Source organism: Centroberyx affinis, unplaced genomic scaffold (assembly GCF_046629955.1).
Source record: "Centroberyx affinis isolate AG114_WGS23_722 - 3 ecotype Tasmania unplaced genomic scaffold, CSIRO-AGI_Caff_v1 ptg002606l_1, whole genome shotgun sequence".
NCBI lineage: Eukaryota > Metazoa > Chordata > Actinopteri > Beryciformes > Berycidae > Centroberyx > Centroberyx affinis.
The window spans coordinates 157,512-175,955 of record NW_027280805.1 but is presented as its reverse complement, the minus strand read 5'-3'; the positions used below and the strand labels follow the sequence as shown (position 1 = coordinate 175,955).

At 45.6% G+C, this 18,444-nt stretch overlaps 1 protein-coding gene across 2 annotated transcripts in view; it reads right to left on the bottom strand.

Annotated features, from left to right (window-relative positions):
• Position 1: 1 nt before the first annotated feature.
• LOC139657001 (spectrin alpha chain, non-erythrocytic 1-like) overlaps positions 2 to 18,444 on the bottom strand; it is a 31,182-nt gene continuing 12,739 nt past the window's right edge. The window contains exons 17-56 of one of the 2 annotated variants that reach the window (XM_071534687.1): positions 18,208 to 18,330; positions 17,788 to 18,005; positions 17,567 to 17,659; positions 17,301 to 17,435; positions 17,044 to 17,192; positions 16,739 to 16,795; positions 14,905 to 15,103; positions 14,520 to 14,618; positions 13,849 to 13,881; positions 13,700 to 13,735; positions 13,068 to 13,115; positions 12,159 to 12,250; positions 11,562 to 11,706; positions 11,253 to 11,434; positions 10,924 to 11,023; positions 10,602 to 10,799; positions 10,364 to 10,510; positions 10,180 to 10,283; positions 9,920 to 10,082; positions 9,526 to 9,540; positions 8,298 to 8,429; positions 7,454 to 7,591; positions 7,257 to 7,361; positions 6,318 to 6,526; positions 5,973 to 6,093; positions 5,655 to 5,776; positions 5,382 to 5,514; positions 5,163 to 5,261; positions 4,878 to 5,037; positions 4,327 to 4,613; positions 3,832 to 4,128; positions 3,593 to 3,705; positions 2,949 to 2,966; positions 2,598 to 2,660; positions 1,589 to 1,643; positions 1,249 to 1,445; positions 1,091 to 1,144; positions 847 to 993; positions 562 to 709; positions 2 to 457 (exon numbers count right to left, since the gene is read on the bottom strand). In XM_071534687.1, the coding sequence (XP_071390788.1) occupies positions 332 to 457; positions 562 to 709; positions 847 to 993; positions 1,091 to 1,144; positions 1,249 to 1,445; positions 1,589 to 1,643; positions 2,598 to 2,660; positions 2,949 to 2,966; positions 3,593 to 3,705; positions 3,832 to 4,128; positions 4,327 to 4,613; positions 4,878 to 5,037; positions 5,163 to 5,261; positions 5,382 to 5,514; positions 5,655 to 5,776; positions 5,973 to 6,093; positions 6,318 to 6,526; positions 7,257 to 7,361; positions 7,454 to 7,591; positions 8,298 to 8,429; positions 9,526 to 9,540; positions 9,920 to 10,082; positions 10,180 to 10,283; positions 10,364 to 10,510; positions 10,602 to 10,799; positions 10,924 to 11,023; positions 11,253 to 11,434; positions 11,562 to 11,706; positions 12,159 to 12,250; positions 13,068 to 13,115; positions 13,700 to 13,735; positions 13,849 to 13,881; positions 14,520 to 14,618; positions 14,905 to 15,103; positions 16,739 to 16,795; positions 17,044 to 17,192; positions 17,301 to 17,435; positions 17,567 to 17,659; positions 17,788 to 18,005; positions 18,208 to 18,330 (5,060 nt within the window). In that variant the 3' untranslated portion in view covers positions 2 to 331. Of the gene's footprint in view, positions 458 to 561; positions 710 to 846; positions 994 to 1,090; positions 1,145 to 1,248; positions 1,446 to 1,588; positions 1,644 to 2,597; positions 2,661 to 2,948; positions 2,967 to 3,592; positions 3,706 to 3,831; positions 4,129 to 4,326; positions 4,614 to 4,877; positions 5,038 to 5,162; positions 5,262 to 5,381; positions 5,515 to 5,654; positions 5,777 to 5,972; positions 6,094 to 6,317; positions 6,527 to 7,256; positions 7,362 to 7,453; positions 7,592 to 8,297; positions 8,430 to 9,525; positions 9,541 to 9,919; positions 10,083 to 10,179; positions 10,284 to 10,363; positions 10,511 to 10,601; positions 10,800 to 10,923; positions 11,024 to 11,252; positions 11,435 to 11,561; positions 11,707 to 12,158; positions 12,251 to 13,067; positions 13,116 to 13,699; positions 13,736 to 13,848; positions 13,882 to 14,513; positions 14,619 to 14,904; positions 15,104 to 16,738; positions 16,796 to 17,043; positions 17,193 to 17,300; positions 17,436 to 17,566; positions 17,660 to 17,787; positions 18,006 to 18,207; positions 18,331 to 18,444 lie in introns of both variants that reach the window. The other variant, XM_071534688.1, reaches the window with a different exon arrangement.

Sequence of the window (18,444 nt, the reverse complement as noted above, 5' to 3'; positions counted from 1 at the left end):
TCCAGTTCTAACCAGTAGCGTTTATTAAAGCACACTGCAGTCGTTAAGGTGTTGTCACAACATCATTGTTACTATTAGGTTCTTAAATCCAGCGAAAGCACAAGCTAAAACAGCTAAAACAATCACATTCAAATGCAGACAGATCCACTACGCTATCATCAGAAGCACAAAGAGTGAAGGGTATAGCTAGATAAATAGAGAGCTACAGAGAGTTGAAACTAGTGAGTATTCCTAGTGCCACAATCATGCAGTTTCAGCCGTGTGTTCGTGTTTAAGTGTGTGGGGGGAAAACGCGTCCTGATTGGTCACTGGTAGGCAAGGGGGGGGGGGATCAGTTGACGAAGAGCGAGCGGGTGAATTCCACGAAGTCGAAGGCCGACGGCAGCTCGCGCCCCTTGCTGTCTAGGTAGGGCTTCATGTGCGAGAGGCAGTAGTCCGCCTGTTCCTTGGTCAGGTTCTGGAAGGGAAGAAGAAGAAGAAGAAGAAGAGGAGCGTTAAAAACCTGCGTCTAGACTTCAGACTCAAACGGCGTTGGCGGAGCGTGGCGTTTCCCCCTCTGACCTGGTAGAGCTCTTCTTTGGTGACGTAAGGCTTGTTCTCGGTGCTCAGGGCGCGGAAGGCGCTCTCGATCTCCTCGCTGGACTTGACGTTCTCCGTCTCGCGGCTGATCATGAAGGCCATGTACTCCTGTAAGGACACGTTGCCGTCCCTGCGGAAAACAGATTCATCGCAGAGGTTGAGGAACACGCAAGACCGCGAATGGATATTCAAGCAAAACGACTGACTTCTATTTCAGAATTCTGAGCCCTGTGAAAAGCCAGACTTCCTGAACCGCCGTGGACAGACCTGTTGGGATCCACCGTGTCGAGGATGGACTCGAACTCCGGGTCCGGCTCGCCCTCCTCCACCATCGGCAGGTCGTAGCCCAGCGAGCGCAGACACGACTTGAACTCCTGGTGGTTCAGACGGCCCGACTTCTCCTTGTCGAAGTGCCTGGGAGCAAAAGGAAAAGGTGCACAGGTGAGTAATGAGGGTTTTTAAACTTGGGGTCACGGGACACGGGTGAAGTGTGAAGTCAAAGCCGCATTACTTGAACATCATGCTGAACTCCTTCAGAGCCTCTTCTGTCACTCCGGTGGTGTTCCTGAAGAAGAGAGGGGGGGGGGAGGAAGGTGAGTCTCTGACGCATGGGAGTGGATGTGTGGGACGTTTTTCTGTTAACCACCGTGTATTTATTTGTTGTTGTACCTGGCCTGTATCTGCTGCTCCAGGTTGTGCTGCATCCTCATGCCCAGTTGGTCCAGCTGGTCCCACTGCTGGGCCAGGCCCACTGTGCTGTGCTCTGTGTACTTGTTGTCCAAGATCAGCGCCTCCTCCATGGCCGCGCCCAAGTCCTCGATCTTCTTCAGCTGGCTACGCATGGCCCGGATCTCCTGGTGCTTACGCTACACACACACACAGGTCAACAAAATCACCCACAATTCAGGTACAGATCTCATGCAACAAAAGATATGTAAAAGTAAAGTGTCCTGGGATCCTGAAGCTGGTCTCTAGCAGCAGCAGGTGTCGGCATGTAATGGATGTTTACCTTGGTGGCCTCCAGCTGGGACTCCAAGGTACCGGATTCTTCCACCATACAAGACCTGAACACAAACACCAACATCAGACAGGAGGCAGGACCATCTGCTGAACCACTGGACTGACACTCACTCACTCACACACCGCTTGGTATTGGGAACACTTGTATTCTCATTTTAACATCAAATATTCCTGATTCAAATTGTTCATTTAACAGATTACATAAAACGTCTTTGCAGTGGAAGATCTTAAATAATAGAAACGTATTAAGACCTTTATGTACTGTTATATTTAGGTTTGTGCCAATAGCCTTTGCAGCTCTAAATAAAAAAGGTCAAAATGACTTAATTTAATAAATGTATTTAGATGGATTTTTGCCTTAGTAAAATCTCCTTCAAAGTTGATAATTTTGCATTAAAGTATTGTGGCAAAAACTGCAAAATGTTGGCCATCCAAAAAGCACTTGGCCTTTTGCAGAGTGCCATCCTCATTCATGCCAAAAAGCTAGCTAGCTACCTCAAACCATCGGTAATACCCATACCATGCAACGTTAGGGCTACTGCAAACAGGACTGGAAACTGCACCGGATTCCCTAGTATTTCAACTCTGACAATGGATGAATGTGAAAGTCAGTCTTGCTGTTATAGGAGATGAATGGTGTACAGCGAAATCAGTGCACACATGCAGGAAAATGAATTGAGAGGAACAAAAGGGCAAAGAAAAGGCTGTGTCTTTAAGATCCAGTGGAAGCCAATTATTTGCAGTTTCCATCCCTGAACTGGGCACACTAAAAGTCACATAAAAAGGTGAGAACTAGCCTATCCACTCCTTCAAAGCAGTGCTGACTGTAGCCAGGTAAACAGGCTCTGTGGGTGGGTTTGTTAGTGCAGCAGATACTGAGCACACCAGAGCCCAAAATGGTGTTTTTTTTTTTTAGACTGAAAGTGCATGGAGTCACATCGGGTGGGTCAGAGGGGGAGAAGCAAATGAAACCAGAGAAAGGCTGGAGAAAGGTTGACCTTCCGGAAAGATCATCGGCAACTTGGTATTGATAGACACAGATAACCCGTCGATAGGCTATGCTATTCAGAGAGGGGGTGGGGGGGAAGGGAGGAAGGAATGACCAGAGAGTCAAAATCAGCCGAGAAGAAGAGGGAAAGACACAGGGATTATTGCAAACATAAATTCAAATATGTAAAGGAGGAAAATGGGGAGGGGGCAGAAATCAAAAACATAAACACATGAATTCTGCATATTTTCTAACAGGTTCTGCAACTAGGTGACTAACTTTCTGAGATATATTTCTCACATCCACACACATTTGATCAAAAACATCACACCAAAAAAAAAGGACAAAATTTGATATTAACCCATCCAGAAGATATGTCCTGATAAGCAAAATGATTCCAAGCATCAGCGCGGAAGCGGCCGACAGAAAGGAGGGGGAAAGAGAGGGGAGGGATGGAGAGAGAGAGAGAGAGACAAAAAGAGAAACAAATACAAGTTAACAACATCAAGGCGACAACACCCTGCAACAAACCCCCCCCCGAAACACATGAACAAAAACAGTGTGGAAAGTGGCGAATGTGCTTGAAGCTCTAGTTTTTCAGATCTGACATTTGATAGCATCGGATATAATATATATTCGATATGGTGGGAAATATCGCGATATTAACGAAATATCGGATATCGCGATATTTTGCCGAGACAGTATCGTGATATAAAATTTGGGATAATCGCCCAAGCCTAGTTTTCAATAATCATACACAATATGCAGGACTAGCTTGTACATCATGTGGAGTGCAGTTATCAAATACCAGCAGGTGCATTCTATCCCATAACACCCCGTCATGCAAAATCACCTGGGTTGAAATGATTTTCAGATGCTCAACATGATGAGAACTGTATGAAAGAACAGTTGACATCAGCGCTGTACACCGAAAAACACCTTAATGGTGGATCCCTAATTTCAACCCAGGTTTATGAAGTGAACCGGATGCCCGCCCTGCTGTACCTGGTCTCCTGCAGCCACTGGTGGAATGCGTTGGCGTGTTGCGCAAACTCCTGACGCAACTTGTCGTTTTCCTCCTGCCTCCTCTGCTCCTTCTGCAGCTCCAGCTCTCGCTCCTACATTTACATAGACAGAAATAACACACCGATAAGATAAACTGCCTTCAAACCCATTTTCTACCTCTGAAAGTTTTAATTGTGGCTACTAATATGACTTTTAGAGTGGAAGAACTCGACGGAGACCTTGATGATCTTCTGCAGGTTCCTCCAGGTCTCCTCCAGGGCCTCCATGGTGAACCAGGTGTAGGGGTTGGACACCACCTGGTAGCTCTTGATCTGTCGGTCCAGCTCGGCCAGCTGGTTGAAGTCGGCCTGGGCCGAGCTGAGCGAGGAGCGGAACGCCTCGTGGGCTTCGCGGAGCGCCCGGATCTCCTCCAGAGAGTTGCACCGCACCGGGTCCGTCAGATCCTCCTCGGCGTTCTCGAACCAGCTGTTGAAGGCCGAGGCCTTCTTGGCGAAGGTCAGGAACAGGTCCTCCACCTGGTGGGTGAGAAGATGAGAGGTAGGACGGCAATCGTTAATGATAAGGAATCCAATTTATTCTAATAGTATAGCTAGAAGATGTTCTTGGGTGGATTTATGCATGCGGTTTTTGAACAATTTCAATGTGTATCCGAGTTCTCTTCTACCTCTCTCCTGCCAGCCTTCCTTCCTCTGCCACTCTTTCTCTCTACCCACCTTTCTGAAGTGCTCCTGAGCCTCCAGCAGCTTCTTCTTGCGCGCGGCCGAGTTGGACAGCAGCTGGTTCCAGCGCTTCATCAAGGCGGCGTGGCGCGCCTCGATGGCCTTGGACTGGACGTGCTTGGCGGCCAGCAGCTGGTCCTTGAGCGCCGTGATGTTGGTGATGCCCTCCTGCTGGAAGGCTTGCAGGCCCGCGTCGAACGTCTCCTGCTTGGTGAGCAGAGTCTGCACGGAGGACAGGTCCCTGCCGTAGTCGTCCGTCTTCAGGCTGTTCTCCTTCTCGCCTGAACACACACACACCAAGAGGTTTTAGAAAAGCTGATGGGTGATGGATGTAAATCTGCTCTACATCTGCTCAATTCCATTAAAACCTTCCAAACTACTGAGTCATATCTTATCATATAAATCGAATTAGGCATTCCTCAGGGAGTATTTTAGTATTTTATTAGTGAGTATTTAGAAGGGCCGAGTCATGTGACAAATATCTTGTTTTGGAATGAGACTATTCCTATGGGAAGGGAAGACAGAAGTCGGCCGTGCGTTCGTACCGATCCAGGACTCCACCACGTCGGCCTTCCAGTTGAACTGCAGGAAGGCGGAGTTCTCGTCCAGCTTGGCCTTCCTCTGGGCCGCCGCCCTCTCCAGCTCCGACACCTTGCCCCGCAGGGCCGCCATCTTGGCGCTGATGTTGTCCACGTGATGGTTGTTCTGGAGCAGAGACACATACTTAACATGCCTTTGCGTCTCTACGGTCATATTTCAATAATCATGTTATGGAAAACGGGGATCTTGGTTGCAACAGGAACAATTCTGTGGAATTCGGTAGGCCGTACCTTCTTGATCAGCTCGTCTCCGTTAGCACACACATCGTTGACCCTGTCTCTGTGCACGGTGAAGTCGGTCTCGAACGCTTCATGCTTTTTCAGCAAGCCCTGACATAGAAAAAAAGGTTTCTCAACACTCTACAACAGATAACACTCACCGAGATTTGTAATATGGTTCAAAAATACTGTATTTCTAAGGACATCGTGGACTATGACACACAAACGCACCTGCACAGCAGCCAGTGTATCACCGTAGTCCTCGCTCCCCACCAGATTCAACTTCTCATTAATCCAAGCTTCTTCCTCTTCCACATTAGCCACAAACTGCTGGTACTCCAGCGACTCCTCCAGCCTCTGTCCCCTGGGAACACACAGACACACGCATTACGCAAATGTACACACCTAACCGCTATTAATATCAAAGTGTATATTTGTGCGCGCATTTGTCTGTGTGTCAGAGTGACAGAGTGGGTGTGTATTTGTGTAGGTTAGTAGGCTTGCCTTGCTCCAGATAAATCCTTGAGCTCCTTCCAATGGTCGACGAACTGGGCGAGCCGCTGCTGGATCTCCTCCTGGCCGATGGTGTTGTCGTCGGACAGCTTCTTCCCCGTGTCCAGCACCGACTGGGAAACACACGCGCGGGACAAAGACAGGTTAGGACGATCTCGGGGAACAGAAGTTTCTCTTTTTAACTCGTGGCTATCCACAAAAACCAAAAGGAGAGTTGTCCTGTCCTATCTAAGAGGTCTTAAAAAACGAGTATGGGCAACTCTCATACTAGTGTGTGATCGAACCCTGTGTAATTAACAGCGGCCTCACCTGAATGGCCGGCTCGTGGGCCCCCAGCTCGGCTTCCAGCCTCTTGTGCTTCTTCCTCAGATTCTGTACTCCTGTCAAATCACGTCCGTAGTCCTCCGAGCTCACAAGCAACTTCTTTTCTCTGGAGGGGGGTAAGGGGGGGGGGGGGGGGGGGCAAAAATGAGAGCTGCTGTTAATATCTTTTACTTGTGTATGTCATGCCCCAAAAAAACCCTCCTGAAAAATATTGCGATAATATCGTGCATCGCGATATTTTGGCGGGACAGTATCGCGATATTACATTTTGGATATCGCCCAAGCCTGCCGCTGATGATTCTCTTCTAGAAAGTACACAAACTATCTTACTTGATCCAAGACTCCTCATCATCCAGGTCCCTGAAGAACTGGTGCAGGCGGTGGGACTCGTTGAGCTTGGCGCGGCGGCCGGCCGCCATGCTCTTGATCTTGGTGAAGCGGCCGTTGACGGCGTCGCGCTTGTCCTTCACCTGCGTGGTGTCGAAGGCGTTGCTGGCCATCAGGCTGTCGGCCTGGCCGTTCAGATCCTTCAGACGGTCCTGCGGGGGAGGGGAGAGGGGGGGGCGGAGAGGCGGGTGAGAGGGTCTCGTCTAGATCTCTACATGGACACTACCCGTCGAAAAGTTTGGGGCACCTGATTGAATGGACTTTTTTTTCATGATCTTAAAGCCCATTTTGATCTAAAGGCTTCTGCTTAAATGCTTGAAATGTGTTTCTTAGACAAATATAAATAGTGAAGTTGATCCTATGTATGAATTTCTTTCCAAAGCCTTTGCCTTTCCATCAAGGCAAAGGGCGGCTACTTTAAAGAATCTAAAATAGAAGATAGTTTTGATTTAACACTTTTTTGGTCACTGCATAATTCCATTTGTGTTGTTTCATAGTTTTGGTGTCTTTACTATTATTCTAAAATGTGGAAAATAGTAAAAAAATAAAGAAAAATGTGGTGTGTCCAAACTTGACAGGCAGGGTAGGTGTAAGAATTTCCTTTGTTTTACTTAAACTCTTGGTGAAAGTTAGTATTAGGTATCACAATTAACTTTTCTTTTTGAGGTCACCAACTAGGCCTTTGTAACTTTTTTATGACTACCAATTCCCTAGCTGGGTATTCTCTAATTTGTGACAGTGAGCCATGAGGCTAAAACTGACAAATGTTCTGAATTAAGACCTTGCCCGTTTCCCTGAGGCACAGCTGACCCACATTCGGTGCCATTTCTGTAACAATGAGCTGACTGAAAAGCAGAGGTGCACTGGTGTGGTCACCATTACCTCGTGGGCAGAGATATCAGCCTCCAGCAGCTGGTGCTTCTTCAGCAGGTTGTTGACTGAAGCCAGATCTTTGCCATAATCCTCTGAGGCGAGAAGGGCTTCCACCTGAGGAACAACAAGGAGATGCAAGGATCTTGGAGATTATCCTCTGCGTATCTGTGTGTGTTTACAAGTGTGTTTGGCCGAGCGGTTCCCACCTCAGAGAGCCAGAAGTCAAAGTCCTTGATGCCGGTGTTGAAGTTCTGCTGCTTGTTGGCCTCCTTGAGTTTCTGGCTCTTCTCTGCTGACTTGTTGACAAGGAACTGCCACTGCTCATCCAGAGCACTGAGACGCGCCTGAGGAAGCCAACAAGTCATGTTTGAACAAAAACTTAAGTTCATTTTCAACAAAGTTCATAACATTCATTCATCGTACATTTCTAGATTATCTCTACTTTCTCTATTATTATCAATTAATAATAGAAAAATCCCTCTTGCCACTCTGCTAAGCTTTTACTCCATCTCTTTTCTTATCTCTTATATGATCATCTTATGGTGACAGGAATATTATCCTATCAAGCTTATTATATTTGGTTGCTTGTCATTTTTGTTGATCTAGGAATTGAAGCTTATTCTACTGTTGAACTCATTTTAAGTCAGCAAAATGCCTAAATGCAACTAAATTGTAATAAAAAGTTGTATTATATAATTATTATATGATATAATTACATTACTGTACACAGCTACTACAGTACAGTACATGGATAATAAGCACCTATTGACCATATCCCTGGACTCAAACTACACAGTAGTTTTTATTACACTGGATTTAATGCTCAACGCCATTTAGACATTGAGACACTTTTTAATAGTTTTATATTGTTTACCTTTTATAATAAAATAAAAATAAAAAAAAATAAAAATACGTTTTTTATTTATGTATATTGCCTTATATCTTTTGTTCTGCCATTGTACTATACATTGCTGCTGTGACACCCAAATTTTCCCTAGGAGATCAATAAAATGAAATCTTAATCTCTTAAATATATATATATGAATATACCTTGACTGCGTCCTCACTACCGGCGCAGGCTCCCCTCTGGATCAGGGCGTTACCGGTATCGATGACTCCGCGGATTCGGTCTGCGTTGGCGTGCAGCTCGGCCTCGAACGCCTGGTGCTTCTGATGCTTACTCTGACAGCACAGAGAGGGAGAGGAGGGCAGACGGAGACGGTATGAGAACCTCTGATCTTACGGTGTGAATGAATCCCTTTCCACTTTGTGAAAATGCATGTGTGAGTGTTTTGAGCTCTCCTCAAATGTAGATATGTCGCTAAAAGTAAACATGTAGCAGTGTTCTTACAGTGAATGACATTCAGTGTAAAAGCTGAAATCAAAGTGTCTTGTTTTTCCCGCCTTGACTGAGAAAAATTAACCCTTATCCATAGCATATGTCGGTGAAATGAATATGTGAAATGTGAATTAGTAGATAAATTGTGTTTGGAACTATTAATGTAAAAGTGGAATACAAAAGTCAAAAAACAGTGAAATTAAGACACCAATCATGACGGACGTGTCGGACAGCTACAGACACACGGGACAAAGTGACGAACACAAAATGGCGGTGTAGCGGACGGCATCCGCAACAGAACTGGCTTTTCAAGAGAACCTACAGGAGGAGAGGGCCACTTCAAAGCTGCTTCATGGTTCTCACACAGCAAGTTTTTGGCAGTAGATGTTGTCTCTACACATCAGGCACAGAGCCACTTAAGGTGCTATGGTTTGTTTTAGTATTTCTGAACAGACACCAGCGAAGTAGCAGAGGCTTTACAACCTGCTCTCCTCTCTGGTAGAAAAATATTCAGTGGTCTCTAAATTTCACTTCAAGGTCCAATTTGATTTTGTTTTGTTAAATATGAAAGCCGAAAGTTGTGACATTGTTACAAAGAGGAAATCAAACATCTGAAGCAAGTTTAAAGATGACCCAGCCTCGAGAAAATAAAAACACAAACAAACATGGAAGCCACACCCAACAACTAGTAGCCTATGATGGCAAAACAGACCTACAAAAAAAAATGTTTGCATGGAATTTAACCAAAATTCTAAACAAATTAACAAAATTAAAACCCATGTGAAAAAGAAGCTGGCACTGGACAGTGCCGATGAGGGACAAACTTAAGATGGACAGAATGCTTGTTTCACATCGTGTCTACACACAAAGCAAAGACGTGGACACATGGAGGATAACCTGCTCGGATGTTAGTGAGCTGACACACTACTCAAAACTTACCAGCAGCTTGGACAGCTATAGAAGATAAGACAATAAGAGAAACAGAGAAATTCAGTCTCACTTGAGACACAACACAGGGAGGGCTTTGAGTTAACGAAAGGGTAAGTGGCATTAGAACAAGACAAAACACATTACCAATTTTAATTTTGCTAATGAGACATGACTGACAGTTATTTTTCTCGGCTCAACCGCTTGCCTAAAAAATCTTTGAAAACAACATGAATGTTTAATTTTCTGAACTGGATGAATTAGAGGGGATTTAGCAAAGAGACAGGAGCGGTTTTCGCTTCCCACTGACTGAGTCACACTTTCTGCCATTTTGGAAATAAGAATTCTGTGTACTCAAACCTGACTTCTGTGGGTGAGTCGATGCTGGGAGAAGCCAAATGCGTACCTGGATGTTGGTAGGGTCCTTGTAGGATTCGTCAGTAGCGGTCTGCAGCTTCTCGCTGATCCAAGCCTCGATCTCATCCACGTCCCGGCTGAACTGCTGCAGGGTCTGGGACTCACCCAGCTTCGAACGCTTTTCAATCATCTGGGCCTTCAGCCGGCGCCACCTACGGACCAGGATTTAGTGTTTAGAGGCGAGCTCAAACACAAGTGTAAGTGTTCACACTTCATATACGCGAAAGTGAACGATCCAAAGTTTCTTACCTGTCCAGGACTTCGTTGCGGCGGTTGAAGATCTCAGGCTTGGCATAATGGTCCGCTCCAATCAGCTGGTCAGCAAAGGACTGCAGAGCGGCGATCTTCTCCTCCTGTACAGCAGTACAACATTTACTACACATGTAGAGGGCCACTACCAACGTATTACAAAGCCTTTCAATGTCTTGCTGACCTGCACATTGATGGCCTTGTCAAAGTCCTCATGTTTCTTGATGAGAGCCTCCACGCTGTCCAGGGAGTCGCCCTTGTCGTCACTGGCGAGGAAGGCTTCGCGAGCGGCCATCCAGTTCTCAGCCTGCTCACAGTCCCTGTTGAAGAGCTGCAGAGGGACAAAGACAGCAGTCAGTACCTGCAAAACACCTGCTGCTGACCTGTCATCTCATGGCTGCCGAATGCCATCACGCAATCACCTGGAGCTCCAGGCACTGGTCCAACATCATGCGGCGCTGCACCCAGGCCTTCTCCAGGTCGGCGCGCTCGCGATCTAAAGCCTCCAGTTTCTGCTGGATCTCTGGGCTGGCGTAGTGGCCTCGCGCCAGCAGCTGCTGACCGAACTGCTCGAAAGCCTGGAAGGTACCGGCGCGGGCGTCGATCTCTGTACGGTGCTCCTGAAGGGACAGAAAAGCAAAAGAAGGAAGAACGGAGGGAGTTAGATGTACGGGCACATGTGCAATTTTGTTCAGAAACTCTGCTGTTTGATAATTGGAGGACAGAAGGGGGGGAATTCAGCACCTGGTGTCTTTCCAGAAGGGCCTCGGCTCCAGTCACATCCTTGGCCAGCTCCTCTGAAGACACCAGTCCTCGGATGCCATTGATCCAGGACATCAGATCTCTGTGGAGAGATGGAGAATTAAGATAATTCCAAGCACTTTTATTTCTTACTAGCCATCTTGCAATATCCCTTTGTCATTTTCATTCCTACATTTTTCACTTACACTGGCTTAATTGCATCTCCTAGACTCCCATGATGTGCTTTTCCCAACAGCAAGTACGTCATTCCCAATCTAGTCCTTCACCTAAACAACACATCTGACCAAATACATCTGCTGTTCTCTCCTCACCTGAAGTCTGAGAGGAAGCGCTGCAGGTCGTGGGAGTTGCCGAGCTTGTCTTTGCGCTGGTCAGCGCGGCCCACCAGGCTGCTCCAGGCGGTGTTCAGCTCAGTGCATTTCTCCTGGATGTCATCCACCGCCTCCGGGTGGGACTGGATCAGACGCTCTGCCGTCTCCCCGAGGGAGTTCACCTGGGCGAGGGGACCGGGAAAATTTAGCATCAAGATCGACAGAGAAGAAGGATCAGCTAGAATGAAGACTGGTCACATCAGCTACAAATTGATCTAAAGCAGAGAGGGTCTAGGAAGTCAATCTGACCTTATCACCCAGGGCGGCCAGGTCTCTCTCAAAGCCCTCGTGTTTGCGCTGCAGAGCCTGAACGCTGGCCAAGTCGTGGCCGTAGTTGTCAGTGTTGAGGGCCTGGTTCTTCTCCTCGATCCACTCTTTAGTCTCATCAGCATCCCTGAGGAGGCAGGACAACTTTGGTCATATGTTGTGCAGGGAGTCAAACGTGTCAGTAATCCAACGTGTGTTGGCGTTCTTGTGCACTAGTATCAGATAAGTAGGACTGAGGCTTTTGCCCCATTCTTAGTTTTTCCCCTGAATCACTGGAAAATACCACATTATGCAAAATGAATGTGTTTCACTTATGCAACCTTCTGTGCAAGTTTTTACATTTTCAACTAGCGGTCAGTATGAGGCTGCTATTTTTAAATCAAAAATAAAGGGTAAAGAATGTCCTTTTCTCATTTAATTACAGGCTGTATAAGTACAGAAATATCTGTAATTCAACCATCAATATTCAAGTTAATGTCACACTTTGTGACATACACATGTGTCTCTTGTTAAGACTCTCAATGACATCCCTGGCTAAATAAAGCTTAATAAATATTAAGTGTATCACTATGTTCCTACCTGTGGAATCGCTGCACCTCATGGGCGCTGCCCAGCATGTTGCTCCTCTCCTCAGCCAGCTGCTGCAGGGACCGCCAGCGATTGTTCAGCTCCTAAAAATACAATAATCAACCCATCAGATCTTTCTACGCAGAGCTAGTTCAGCCCTTCTGCAGCTTGTGCCTTGTCATCTGGTGTTGGTGTTAAAAGTTTCAATGATTTTGCAGTGTGTGAAATAATCAAACCCTCATTCAAAGGGTCTAACAGCATGATGAAGTCATGTGCTCAAGATCACATGGTGTGCAAAATAATTACCATTCTACCAAATCAGCGTAAGAAAAAAAAAATCTTTATGTGGAATTCAGGGTAATAAATGCAAAAATTCAGGTGATAAATGCAAAATTAGAAATACTACTCAAATTTTAACATGTAAATACAATTAAATATGTGCTTGAAGTGTGTTTAATTGCGTAGCGTGTGCTCTGTCTGTTTGAAGGACACAGACAGTGACGGACAATGGCGGCTAATCGAAACAAAGATGGATGACAAGGGTGAGTCACACAGGACTGGATGTATGGTGAGAACATTCGACAGCATGATGAGAGAAAAATGACAGAAAAAATGTAGGGTCTTAAAAAAAAAAAAAAAGAAGGATGCTTGAGGCATAATTCATGTACTATGCCAGCAATCCTCCTACTAAAATAGAGAAAAAAAGAGACGATAACAGGACAGAACAAAATGGATGGAACGGATATAATTGCAGACCGTGAACACAAACGTGAGTCGGGTAGGACAGACCACGTGAGACCAAAATCAAACCATAACAAGCGGGTTAGTTCTGATCACGATGCAGGACACAGATGCGAGACGGGAGGGGAGGGGGGGGGGGGGGGATTCAAAATGAGGTTCGAGCGGTCTCATTCATCTTACCTTGATAGTATTAAAGTTAGCCGTTGTTTGAACAGCCAAGCGTACATTCTATAGTCAAGGGTGAAAAAAACCCACATGGCAGAAAGAGGGAAAGGAGGAGGAGGAGGACAAAAACAGAAAAAAACACCACACCAGTCAAGAGAGTCATGGAAAACTCCTGGGGCTTTGTCTTGGGTTTTCTCCCCAAGACCGCCCGAGTCGTTACACCGGTCAAGACACAGTAAGCACCGCAACCATGGCTACAGAGGAGCCGGCCAACCAGCCTCCACACACAGAGTTATGAACGATTAGGACATCTTGAGACATATTCCAAAATGTAAGGGAGTTGAACACTAGGACAATGAAGCGCTATGAGTTCCCTTTGATTCGTTGTCTCGTCAATGTCTAATCATCTTACATGAAGAGATGTAACATTAAAGCCCCATCATGCCAGTAAAATGTATTAAATGGGCATGATTGCAGTATCAAACGTCAACCCAATGCTGCACAATCATGCACAGGTAGTATCAAATCAAGATTGACAGGTTGTCAAGTCTTTGCAGTCGATATTGTCTAACAGACTACAACAACAGAATGCTTCACATATATTTTCTGCAGACAGGTTAAACAGGTCAGCGTTAGATGAGGCTTACCTTCCATGGAGATGCATTCTTAGAATCGGCTTCATCCTGTTCATGAAACAAGCGTGGTGACAGTGCATTAGACATCTCGTTTTCATCACATTCAAAATATTTCTTAAATGGCAAACAAAATGTGTGGCAATTAGAAGCATGCTGATAACCTTGCCAGGAGCTGCGCCAAGCAGTTCTTGTTGCTGCAAGTGCAAAAAAAAAAGAATTTTTAATTATATACAGTGAGTCTATTGGCTGGCTTACAAGGGAAAAAGTGAACAAACCTACTATCTCATTCACTAAACAATTAACAATTTATTGTAACCACAACAATTAAGTTCTTAAGTTTGTCATTTAGTGGATTATGTGTTTTGTATATTCCTTTTAAAAAAGCAGAGATTTGTATATTTCTATTTCTAACTTGTTAAAGTCTCCTCCGTCTCACTGGATATATACAGTCAAATATTCTTGAACAACTTGTTATATTTGATAAATGATGTTAGAATGTTTTGTATATTGTAAACCAGGTGGAAACCACACAGTGAGGTAATTGATTAATTTAATTTGGTTCATCTCTGTAGGAGGAGCTCCAACCTTTAAAAACTGGAGATGTTTTGAAGAGGTGTTTTCCCCCTTTTTTCCCTACAATTTTGGCCATTTTATTTTTCTGGAACTGCAAAATTGCTGCACATGGACTCACTGCCGTAAAATAAACACCCACTGACTACTGAATCTGCTTAAGACTCAACTTGTTCCATCTCCGATTCATACAATTTTTATAGAAATTATTAGGAGTATCAGATACAGCAGCTGATTCACTTGAGGTGGACTTTACCTGGGCCTGAACCATGGGGGCCTCTTCAGCCATGAGGCCTTCTGACTCCAGCTCGGACGCCACCTTGTTGATGTCCCTCAGACGAGACTCGTTGGCCTTCAGGTCCTGGTGGGTGCAGAGGAAGAACATCATACAGTTTCTATGAGATACTACTTTGAAAAAATGACACATCCGATCAAACTCAACATGCAAAAGAGTAGACAGAGTACAGTGTCAGACCTAAAATAAAGTGTTTTTGGTGTGTTTTTTGTGTTTTTTGTTGGACAGGAGCACAGACCAAACTGAGCTACATTTTCTCCAACTAGTTCAGATTTTCCTGGAATAACTTGCGGACATCTCAGACCCATCTAGATGTTGATAATGTAAATCTAAAACAGAAGTGGCATTTTACCTTCTGGAAGTCGTCGAACTTCTTCTGCAGGACCTCGACCTGCTCCAGGTCGGAGCCCATCTCTTCGTTGGTGAGGGCGCCCTCCTTCTCGTTGATCCACTGCTGAAGTTCGTTGGCCTCGCGGAACAACATGAACTTCTTGCAGCTCTTCTCCAGCATGTCCTTGCGTTTCTCACCGAGCTCCAGCAGAGTGCCGTACCTTGTAAAGGAGACAGAGGGCCTCTTTAATATTACATGTGAGATGATTACACTGACCAGCAGCGCTGTGTGTTGGGAGAGCTTATGCACAGCACATATGTCATGAAATGGACACCCCTCTAGTGTCATCAGTTTGAGCTTTATGAATTGGAAATGTGAAGAAATTAATAATAATATCCAATGAGAATTATGTTAAATGATTTGAATGGATGCCAGGGGCCAAGAACCAGCCAATGCCAAGAAGTTGCCATCACAGAATCTACTTAAATCATTTAATGTGTATTTCATAGGGTATTATCCTTCTTATACCATGGCCTATTTCCACAGATTAAAAATGAGGGTTCATTTATTTTTCAGAGAATCTGGAATAATTAATGAGTGAATGAATGAATGAATGAATAAATGAATTTTTTGCCAACAGTAGCTCAATTTCCCTGCTAATACCGGTGATTCTGAAAGGCACATAATCACTCCTGTCCCATTGAGATTCTTTTGCAACAGAAACACTACTTCACTACCTCAGCTAACAGGAAAAACCTGAGTAGCAACAAGTTTTCTAGGTCCAAAACCGCTGTGAGCCAGCTAGCAAACATTATTTTAGCGAGCCTTATTGTCACGTACATTAGCAGTTTTTGGCAATCAGTGAATCTGGTCTAAAGGTGTGTTTAATGTAGCTAGCCAAACCTTTCAATGCCCCCGAAACAAGAAATGTTTTCCAAGACAGATCCTAGGTTATGCCTACTGCCATTATTGCATGTTCAACTTGAAAGACAAGATGCATGATTGCTCATGCAATGTGGAGAGGAGTAACTGTGTATCAAGTTCAGAGACATTTTTTTTCATTTTTATCGTTGTTACTGATTCCACTGCTTTGTCGCCATCATGTGGAGTTTTACAGTAGAGGCAGGCAAAGATCAAATATTGTCATTAACAGATGAATAGTGATAATTATTTAACAAAAACCTAAATGTCAGTGTTATCAGCAATAATATCATAAACATTCAATTACAATTAATTCACTGTTTCATTAAATTGATTCTAACAGATAAGCAGGATGGACCAGGTGAGTCCAGCTTTAAGCTAGTTTTCACTTGTTTTAACAGTGATGAAACATTGAGTCAGAGTTGCCTGTGCTTATACTGGACTTATTGGACGAATCAAGTATTTTCCCAGGCCATGGTATAACTCAGTGGTTTTCAATCATGCTGAATCAAACCTGCAGACTCTTGGGCCTCTATGGACCATGATTGAAAACCACTAGTATAACCTTTTAAATGAAAAAATGAATCAAAGCCCAACATTGGAGGATTTGTTTGTGACATGGGATGTCATGGTTGTGTACGACAGCGCATTTTAAGCCTGATGATATACACAAAATTTCACAGACACAGAAACATTCATCGGAGCATAACATCCACGGTCAAGCCTGGGATGAAAAGGGGCGTGGAAAGGCAGATAACTTCTATCCCTCTGCCGAATAGAAGATGAGGGTGATGTGGAGACAAAAGTCACAGAACGTAACAGAGGGGCTTTTGGGGTGGGAAAAGGGCGGGGGGAAAAAAAACATCTTGGCTGATGATGTGGAGCGGTATCACGAGCACAACACGCAGAGGGGGGGGCGCTGGTTCCTACTCACAGCTCTTCCACCTGCTTCATGCGCACAGAGACGCTGCAGGCCTCCTTGGTGACGAGCCTGCGCAGTGGGTTACGCAAGGTTAAGTTGTTAAATAGAGAGAAAAGACAGAAAGAAAGAGGGGAGGGGGTAAGGTCATTAGCGTTCGAAACAGAGCAGAAGATCAGATTAGATGGAAGTAAAGAAGAAGGGTTAAAAAAAAAAGCGGAAAAAGACTGAAGGGGTTATCGGTCGACTGATACGCCCCCGGGGAGGGAAGTGTACTAGAAGACGAGAAGTTAGTGGAAGCGACTGGCGGGTTTTCTTACTGGTTGTCGATTTGGTCTTGGCGCAGACCGATGCTGCCTTGCTCGTCCAGGAGGTTCTCCCTGGAGGAGGACTGGGTGGGGTCCAGCTTCTTCACGTAGGCGGCGGGGACGAAGCCCTGGCGATCGTTGACCTCCACCTTCCACCAGTCCTGCAGCGGGGGGGAGGGGGAATTGTATGAAATCAAGTTCCGGGTGTGTTGGGGTAGTCAACCCTCCAGGCCGATCCTAGAATAAGATGAGTAGTTTTGGCTCTGTACCTTGTTGGTGCTGTTGAGCAGGGTGAGGATGTCGCCCTTCTTCATGGTGACTTCGCGGGGGCTCTTCTCCTGGTAGTCGTACAAGGCCAAGACCAGCTCCTTCCCGGTCTCGTCGTCGGTGGGAGCCACTTGTTGCTGTTGGGTTAGACAAACAATTTGTGTCACGGACTGAACTTCACTCAAAGCGTACAGGAATGAAAACTTCCAACAATCCCTCCCCTAGCGCGTGTCCAGAGCTAAAGGGTGATGTAGGGTTTTGGCTTTACCCTGCAGGACTGGGCCTGTTCCTTCAGGGACTGGATGCTGCTGCCATAGGCGCTCAGGTCAGACATGAGGGCCTCGTGCTTCTTCAGCAGAGCCTGTGGAAGAGAAGGAGTTGAATACCTCTGTATTTGTCACGCAATAAGGGATTTAAACAAAGGATTAAAGGGAGATATTTGAAAGTGAAGCATGGCCAAAGAGTCCCACTTCCATTCCCCTCATGTACCTCGGCAGAGTCCTCGTCTTTGCCGTAGTCCGGGCTCCCCACGATGGGCTCCTTCTCCCTCATCCAGGACTCGGCTTCGTTAGCGTCAGCGAAGTACTGCTGGGCCTGCAGAGAGTCCTCCAGGTCCTGTCTCCTCTGGGAGGCCTTGGCCTTCAGGGTGTCCCAGCGTCCGTTGAGCTCGCCCAGCTTGGCCTTCACGTCCTCCCCGGCAAAGTGGCCTGGGAACCGCAAATGAATGTGTGCCGCTTAGTGTGTGGAGACACTATTTTACTTGCTTTTAAGGTCAACAGATAATTCCCACCTCTTATTTCATTTACTGACAGCATCACATGTAAGGTTTCAGATAAATCATATGAGATAATCATGAATGGAATGATTTGGGATTTCAGGCCAGACAGTGCTTAGTATTTAAGGGATTACCTTCATCAACCATGGCCTCTCCTTTCTGGGTGACAGCCTTAATGCGAGGCTCATGACCGGAGATCTCAGCCTGCAGGGCCTGGTGCTTCTTCAGGAGGTTCTGGACACCAATCAGGTCTTTGCCTGAGGAAGAGACCAAGATTAACATTTTCAGAGCTTCATCAAACGTCATCTTTGCTTTCTAACTGACAGGTCAGTTGAAATTTAAGCCAAGCATACTCAGCATAGTCACTATAC